The sequence below is a fragment of the Gymnoscopelus microlampas genome, assembly GCF_963454915.1.
Source record: "Gymnoscopelus microlampas genome assembly, chromosome: 5".
Classification (NCBI taxonomy): domain Eukaryota; kingdom Metazoa; phylum Chordata; class Actinopteri; order Myctophiformes; family Myctophidae; genus Gymnoscopelus; species Gymnoscopelus microlampas.
Genome location: NC_139942.1, coordinates 475001 through 484405, shown reverse-complemented (window position 1 = coordinate 484405; position 9405 = coordinate 475001). Strand labels below are relative to the sequence as shown.

Sequence of the window (9405 nt, the reverse complement as noted above, 5' to 3'; positions counted from 1 at the left end):
TGTATCGAATAGGCTCTATTCACAGCAGCCATATTTTCACTTCCTTAACAGGTGTTACCAATGATACTAATGAAGGCTCTGTTCCCATTTAGTGTAGCACAGTGGTTCTCAGATGTTTCAATTTCCACGACCCCCATAACTCTGAGAGTGTACAAATGTAACCAAATGGACCCGTAATGAAAGTTACATTTGTACACTCTCAGAGTTACACACCCGTAAGGGGCCATTTGGAGCCCCCTTAAGGACCCACATTTTAGTCCCACTGGTGTAGCAGTGTTTCCAGTGAGTCGACATGCATAATATCAGCACCCTGACTCAGAATGGCCAGAATGGAACAGAGCCTTGATTAGTGTCATTGGTAACACCTGTGAATGTCTTCACAATATCACTGCTGTGAATAGAGCCTCTTGCATGAGGTTTGGGCAACATTTGTAGGAATAGTAGCAAAGACTGTGTTTAGCACAAATCTGCCTCATGGCGGTGCTATAACAGGCCGTGACATACAGAATTTGGTGCAGAATTCCCGCCCTGGCCTCCAGGGAGTGTGTGTGCAAAGTTTCACGACGATCGGTCCGAACAAATGAGCAATGGTGACCGGATTTGCGCCACATGTAGGCCCTGGTCAATTTCTGGACTTACATTGGTGCCGTGACCCGGATCAAGGTTAACGTAGCGTGGCACTCGAGCTTGTTTTTGAAAAATCGTGAAAATGTGGGCAAATCTTTGAATATATATATTATTTTAAATTCTGGGGGGATCCCTGGAACAAAAATATTTTGAGATGGGGGTCGGCAGGCCAAATACGTAATAATTTTGGAGGTCCTTGACATGAAAAAGTTTGAGCACAATATATATAAACATGTGTTTTTCAGAATACTGTTGGGATTTAGAAGACATTTGTAGATCGGCTTCAGGTCTAAATGGGTTAACCGGTTGGGGGAGGGGGGGGGGGGGGGGGGCTCTGTCTCAGAGCCTCTGCCTATTGACCGAGAAGCCTAATACCGCCCCCATCCAATGGGGAATTTCCCATAAAAGTATCAATACTGCAATGTAGAAATACTCTGTTACAAGTAAAAGACCTGTGTTCAAAATGATACTTGAGTAAAAGTACAAACATATTGGCATCAAAATATACTTAATGTACCAAAAGTAAAAGTACTAAAATGTTTGAAAATAGCAGATCTAAAAGCTCACAACTTGTGAGCTGGTAGATCGGCTATTTTCAAATAGCCTATGCATAAAATAGGACTAAAGTGGTTAATGTATGTTTTATAATGTAATAATTTATATCTGCAAAGTAACTAGTAACTTAATTGGAAATTGCAAATTGGAAATACTAGTACAGTAAAGTACAAATACCTCACAATTGTACTTAAGTACAGTACTTAATAAATTACTTAATAAAAAGTACTTAGTAAATGTACTTTACAGCACTGGAATAATATGTGTTTCAGTGATAATTGTGGCCAAACTGTCATACATGTACGTGCACAGACAGGAATCAAACATCCTGAGCAGCACATCACTCCGCTGTGAAGAGGGGATTCTCTCTGTTTTCCCTGAACAAAAAGGGCGAAAAAAGAAAAAAGAAATACACATCAAAAGTCATGAACATCTTATTAATAGTAAGTGGTGGAAAGTAACTAAGTACATTTACTCAAGTTTGTACTTAAGTACAATTTTGAGGTATTTGTACTTTACTTGAGAATTTCCAATTTCCAATAGTTTTACTTGTACTCCAATACATCTCAGAGGTTTTTTCCCACTACAATTGATCACTGCAATTATTTAAAATGTCTAGTTACTAGTTACTTTGTAGATTTTGATTATTATTACAAAACATACATTAACCACTTCAGCCCTATATACATTTCGGCCATTTGAAAATAGCCGATCTACAAGCTCACAATGTGTCGCGATGCGACACATTGTGAGCTTGTAGATCGGCTATTTTCAAAAGATGTTTATATATATATATACATTTGAAAACTTGAAATGGGATTCTTTATAATGAGTACTTTTACTTTTGGTACTTTAAGTACATGTTGATGACAATACTTTTGTACTTTTACTTGTAACAGAGTATTTCTATTTTGCAGTATTGATACTTTTACTTGAGTAAAAAAACATGAGTACTTTTTCCAACACTGTTAATAGCACCCCCTCAGGCGTCTGGATTGTTTTAAATAAGACAGTGTACCTCCTGTGTTCAATGTCTTCAATGGTCTCAGGCAAGGGGACATTGCGTGTCTCTGGAAGCAGAGATGCTGACAGACTGGAGATCAAAGCAATCAGGCAGAACACTGCATTGGGCAGAGGCGGCCACAAGTCTTCCATTAAGAGGATTAGAGGAGCAACGGACACCCCTAAACGGGCTACAGATGAGCAGAAACCCAGCCCGTTCTGTCTGCAAAAAATACACACACTTTTTTCATGTATAGGAGAGCCATAGTTATAAAGATGGTATGCATATGTGGGCTAGGTCTTTAAAGAGGTGGTGCCATGGTTTTGCACTTTTTCTGTTTTTCATGTGTCTATGAGGTTGATAGAACTTCATTAAGCCCCCCTGGTCGTGTTTTTATGGTGTTTTATGTCTTCTCTGACTATTTTGAGTTTCTACCTGGGGGCTGAAACCTTGAGGGTCAAACTTGCCAATAGAAAAACAGCCCTTTAGTGACATAGTAAAATTGTACCCTCCCCCTCATTATCATAACACAACAGGTGTGGTTATGAGGAGGAGGAGGGACTAGGACAGGTGGGTGGTGCTAAGGTGGTGGAGGAGGTGCTAAGATGAGAACCAGGTATACTTAATGAACTGGAGGCGTGTCCACATAAAAACATAATTTTAACAATTTCTGTACACTTTTTTGAAAAACATCTTCCTCCTAGTATAACCATAATACCTGATGATCATGTTTTAGGGGGGGGGGGGTCACTGAAAATCACGGCACCCCGTCTTTAACAAATATATATAGTTGGTATTTCTTTCATTTCATATGACAGCAGAGAATCATGGTCAAATAATGAGATATTGGTTAAAGGTAAGGTGATTTTCTTTGGTTCAAATTATGTGTGAAATAGCTTTATATTCTTAAAGTAATCATTGCTATAATGTTTGTTCAGTAACAGGAGTCTCCATGTCCCTCCAGCTCTTTATTAAACTGAAAATGCATTTTCAGGTCGGGATACCAATGTTATCCAATGAGGATAGAGAACTCAGACAGGATACCGATTAAACAACCTGAAATTGTATTTTCTGTTTATAAAAGAGTTGGAGAGAGAGGGAGACTCCTGTTACTGAACAAACTATCAATGCTTACATTTTGTAATATAGTGTGTTAACCTTTTAACAAAAACAACCTTTTGCAAAAAAAAATCACGTACTCTACCTTTCATTAGATTGAGTAAAGAGTTTTGGAAATACAGTTTATAGCACTAAACTGAATTGAAAACATCACAACAGAGAAAACAACATTTCAGTGGTTGACACAGGATCTCTGTCCCACAATACATTCCTTTGTTTTGCAGTGCTCTCTTTGTCTGTTGTGGGCTCGCTGCAGCAGCGTTATTTATTTCTCTCCCAAAAGTATGGCACCTAACTAGAAATATTGTTCCTGAAGAAACAATGTGGGCTCGCTTTAAAGCCAAAAAACTGTAGTTATAAAAAGTACAAATTCAGTTTGACTTGGTATCTCTGTCTTTGTGTTGTGTGTGGGTGCAGACTTGCCTCTGGTTGATCAGATCGGGAGCACCGGTTATCATTCTCCTAATTGTCATCAGTTAAACACCTGCTTGAGCTGATGGTAGTAAGGGGATGGAGGGGTATAGGGGGCAGGAGTGATGGGTGCGGGGTGTGTGTGTGTGTGTGTGTGTGTGTGTGGGGTGGGGTTATGTTGACCAATACACACCATTGGTGTTAAATTGGACCTTGAAATTTACAAAATTATTGCCATCTATATTTTACCCACCGATGGCGGAGGAAACCATGCAAGGCACCTGCTCATCGGTTCAGCATCTTGCTCAAGGACACTTCGATACTAATTCTGGGGGAGCCCGGGATCGAACTGAGAACCTCTCAGTTGCCATCCAGCCGCTCTACCGGCCACTCTACCCCTGAGCACTGCCGCCACCTCTACTCACACTTTCCAAAGACTGTCAAGCTTTTTCCAAAATAGCAGATCTACAAGCTCATCACGCATCACATTGTAGATCGGCTTTTCTTTTGTATAATTTGTATGACAGAGGGGGGTATGTCATGTGGTGTGGCGGTGGAGTATGGGGTAAATGGTAAAATGGTAAATGGTGCATTTATATAGCGCTTCTATCCGAAGCACTTTACATTGATTGTGCCATTAACCCATTCACACACACATTCATACACCGATGGCGGAGGAAACCATGCAAGGCACCAACCTGCTCATCGGGAGCAATTAGGGGTTCAGCGTCTTGCTCAAGGACACTTCGGCACTAACTCTAGGGGAGCGCCCCAGCCCGGGATCGAACTGGGAACCTTGCGGTTTTCCAGTTCCCTCTACCCGGCCACTCTACCCCTGAGCCACTGCCGCCCCTGGGGTGTATGTGTCTGTCTGGGGGGGGGGGGGGGGGGGGGGGGGGGCGGTTTGTAGCTTACAGTGTACAGACGTTTTAGCATCAAAATATACTTTGAGTACCAAAGTAAAAGTACTCAGATTTTCAGAAAGTAGCCAATCTACAAGCTCATAACGCGTCACATTGTATCGGCTGTATGTGGTTTCTGTAGGTTTTGTATTAATAATAGATTCTGCAAAGTAACAAGTAACTAAAGCTGTCAAATGCTGTCATTGTAGTGGAGAAGAAGTAACAAAAATGGAAAGGAAAGTAAACATACCTCAAAATTAAACTGTGCATGGTAAGCACTTGCATAGTACTCGAGTGAATATACTTTGTTACTTTGCAGCACCACTGCCTGACAGCCAATGACTGACAGATTAGGTATCAGCAGCTGCACTGATTGCTAGAGTGTGTAGGTGCATAGGTTTATAGTAATGGTCTTAACTAAAAATGTATACATCACACAGCTTAGATCTTTGGATTAAATCGGAGAGCAGACCTGTGCGCACTTGGTCATGTAAAATTGAATGGAGTTTCTATAAGTGAAAGTATGTGGGAGTAGTTAGGTGCCATACTTTTGGGAGAGAAAGAAATATTGTAGAACATCAATAGTGTGCTCGCTGCTGCTACTCCTACATACTTTCAACTTAGAAACTCCATTCAAACTGTAAAAACTCCAGCTTACTGTGGACATGTGTGCTTGTACTTTTCATTTTTAAATAATTTGTCGTTTTTGAAATATTTAACTTTAAACACCCCAAACAGTCAATGGGAAAGTACAACAGAGGCAGTATGACAGAGGAGAAATGCCCCGTGTTTTCGTAAAGTCACTGTGACCACATGTTTTACACTGCAGATATTTATTTTACATCTCCAAGTGCGCACAGGTCTGCTCTCTGATTTAATCCAAAGATCTAAGCTGTGTGATGTATACATTTTTAGTTAAGACTATAATATAAACCCATGCACCTACACACTCTAGCAATCAGTGCAGCTGGTGCTACCTAATCTGTCAGCCATTGTCAGGCAGTGGTGCTGCAAAGTAACAAAGTATATTTACTCAAGTACTATGCAAGTGCTTACCATGCACAGTTTAATTTTGAGGTCCTTTTACTTTCCTTTCCATTTTTGTTACTTCTACTCCACTACAATGACAGCATTTGACAGCTTTAGTTACTTGTTACTTTGCAGAATTTATTATTAATGTGACGCGTTATGAGCTTGTAGATTGGCTATTTTCTGAAAATCTGAACACTTTTACTTTGGTACTCAAAGTATATTTTGATGCTAAAACGTCTGTACACTGTAAGCTCCAAACCGCCCCACACACAGACACATACACCCCATACTCCACCGCCACCCCACCCCCCACATACCCCCCTCTGTCATACAAACTATACAAAAGAAAAGCCGATCTACAATGTGATGCGTGATGAGCTTGTAGATCTTTTTTTGGAAAAAGCTTGACAGTCTTTGGAAAGTGTGAGTAGAAGTGGCGGCAGTGGCTCAGGGGTAGAGTGGCCGGTAGAGTGACCAGATGGCAACTGCAAGGTTCACAGTTCGATCCTGGGCTCCCCCAGAATTAGTGTCGAAGTGTCCTTAAGCAAGATGCTGAACCCCTAATTGCTCAGGATGAGCAGGTGCCTTGCATGGTTTCCAACGGTGGGTGAAATATTGATGGCAATATTTTTTGTAAATTTCAAGCTCCAATTAAACACTAATGGTGTGTATTGGTCAACATAACCCCCCACACACACACACACACACACACACACACACACACACACACACACACACACACACACACACACACACACACACACACTCACACACACACACACACACACACACACACACACACACACACACACACACACACACACACACACACTTTAAACCATAGTAAATAGCTAATCTACAAGCTCACTGGAGCCAGGGGGAAGCACCCCGCACCCATCACTCCTGCCCCCTATACCCCTCCATCCCCTTACTACCATCAGCTATTCAAGCAGGTGTTTAACTGATGACAATTAGGAGAATGATAACCGGTGCTCCTGATCTGATCAACCGGAGGCAAGTCTGCACCCACACACACAACGCAAAGACAGAGATACCAAGTCAAACTGAATTTGCACTTTTTATAACTACAGTTTTCTGGCTTTAAAGCGAGCCCACATTGTTTCTTCAGGAACAATTATCTAGTTCTCTTTGAGATCCCTCTGCTCGCCTCTACTTCCTGCTGGAGCCGAAAGTGTTACTCTGGTAAAAAATCTGAGTGCCTCATCCACGCGTGAATATTAGATAGGCATTAGTACTGACCTGAGAACTGTGGGGAAAAGTTCTGTGGTGTACAGAAAGATGGTGGTGAATGCAGCCTCTGCACAGCCTTTACCCAAAACTGACACAGCTGTCTGCAGCTCCCACATGTCTGAAAAGAAGATTCACATTTAAACTACAAACATGTCTGAACAGAAGATTCGCATTTTAAACTACAAACATGTCCGAACAGAAGATTCACATTTAAACTACAAACATGTCTGAACAGAAGATTCACATTTTAAACTACAAACATGTCTGAACAGAAGATTCACATTTTAAACTACAAACATGTCCGAACAGAAGATTCACATTTTAAACTACAAACATGTCTGAACAGAAGATTCACATTTTAAACTACAACAGCCACATGTGTGAAAATAAGGAAGATTTACAAAAAAAAACATTTGATGCAGCCAGACGCTTCCATTCCCAGCAATCACTCACATGATCACCATATGGTTTAACAAGATCTTCCACGAAAGAGGGGCGACACTGAGTTAAGACAAGAAGAATCTGAATCTTATTCAAGACCATGACATCATAGTGACATCATAGCTCTGCTATGTTTCTGCTCTGCTATGTTTCTGCTCTGCTCTGTTATGTTGCTGCTCTGCTATGTTTCTGCTCTGCTCTGTTATGTTGCTGCTCTGTTATGTTTCTGCTCTGCTCTGTTATGTTGCTGCTCTGCTATGTTTCTGCTCTGCTCTGTTATGTTGCTGCTCTGTTATGTTTCTGCTCTGCTCTGTTATGTTGCTGCTCTGTTATGTTTCTGCTCTGCTCTGTTATGTTGCTGCTCTGTTATGTTGCTGCTCTGCTATGTTGCTGCTCTGCTCTGCTATGTTTCTGCTCTGCTCTGCTATGTTGCTACTCTGCTCTGCTATGTTCCTGCTCTGCTCATTTGCTACTCTGCTCTGCCATGTTGCTGCTCTGCTCTGCTATGTTCCTGCTCTGCTCTGCTATGTTGCTGCTCTGCTCTGCTATGTTGCTACTCTGCTCTGCTATGTTGCTCTGCGATGTTGCTGCTCTTCTCTGCTATGGTCCTGCTCTGCTCTGCTCTGTTCTGTTGCTACTCTGCTCTGCTATGTTGCTGCTCTGTTCTGTTCTGCTCTGTTCCTGCTCTGCTCTGCTATGTTCCTGCTCTGCTCTGCTCTGTTGCTACTCTGCTCTGCCATGTTGCTGCTCTGCTCTGCTATGTTGCTGCTCTGCTCTGCTATGTTGCTACTCTGCTCTGCTATGTTGCTGCTCTGCTATGTTGCTATGCTGCTCTGCTATGTTGCTACTAGAGGGTAGCATGGGTCCAAAAAATTGGACCTGAACCGAAACGGAACCGAGGAAATTTGAACCGAACCGAACAGACCCTAGAAAGAAATACAATTTACTGGACCCTGCCCGAAACGGCACCGAGAATGATTGGATCCGGTCCGAAACGGAGCCGATTAAAATTGGACCCGATCCTAAATGGAGCCGTTTAAAATTGGACCCGATCTTAAATGGACCCGGGGAAAATGGAGCCGAACCGGCCGGGTCTTTAGACCCGAACCGTGTTCGATGCTATATTATGCTTATTTTCTCCATAACATCGAGACTGGTCGTCTCAGCGAGTCAGCGCCACCCTACCCCGCCTCTCCGAGGCGAGCTACAGCGGAGGGTTGCGTCATGCAGAAGTTGAACAGCTACGTTTTCACAGACTTTCATATCCCCCCAGCTCAACCTATAAATTAACATAGGAATGAGCCTAGATGCATATCAATTGTCCATTGTGTGACCTGTCCTGTTATATGTTAAGCGACGTGCGCGGCACGTCATTAAAATACAGTGCAACCACATACCAAATCAGCATTGTAACACTGAGTACTTAGTAAAACATTACTAGTTACTTTGGAGGTTTTGACAATTACAAAACATACATAAATATATATCAGGGATTCCGTCAGCCGGTATTTACCGGCCATTGACCGGTAAAATGTTTAATTGGCCGGTAATTATAAACACCACCGGCCACCGTGGCCGGTTGTGAAAATACTGTTATTAGGCTATTTTATCATTTAAGCCTATTAATATTATTATTTGCATAAAGTAGTTGGCTACAACCATTACAATCATAATCATTTAAAGTTTATATCATGATCTGACTGTGGTTTAATTCCGACAGCCTGCTCGGCTGCTGCTGTGCGCTGCAGTTATAGAATAGCCTATTCGTTGTACGATGGTGTCGCGCGTTGAAAATATCAGAGCTACAAGCTCACAGCACGTCGCAACGTGCCGTGTTGTGAGCTTGTATGTCTGCTATTTTTGATACGCCACAACACAGCTGAGAGACGCAGCTGTGTCTCCTCCTAATCAGCGCTGAGTAGTGTGGTTCGCTCGGGTGTTGATAAACAGAACTGGGATTTTCCGAGGTGATAGAATCTGAACCAAACCGGACCCAATTGTTGATAAAGGGACCCGTCCCGAACACGTGTGGGTCGTGGATATTATGCAAGCACAGTGACTGTC

General features: G+C 42.2%; 1 protein-coding gene across 1 annotated transcript in view; it reads right to left on the bottom strand.

Annotated features, from left to right (window-relative positions):
* Window positions 1-1522: 1522 nt before the first annotated feature.
* LOC311045994 (solute carrier family 22 member 7-like) overlaps window positions 1523-9405 on the bottom strand; it is a gene marked incomplete at both ends in the record, with an annotated part of 18688 nt that continues 10805 nt past the window's right edge. The window contains 3 exons of the mRNA XM_084058064.1: window positions 1523-1559; window positions 2201-2407; window positions 6910-7018. Coding sequence (XP_083914190.1) covers window positions 1523-1559; window positions 2201-2407; window positions 6910-7018 — 353 coding nt within the window. The remainder of the gene's footprint in view (window positions 1560-2200; window positions 2408-6909; window positions 7019-9405) is intronic.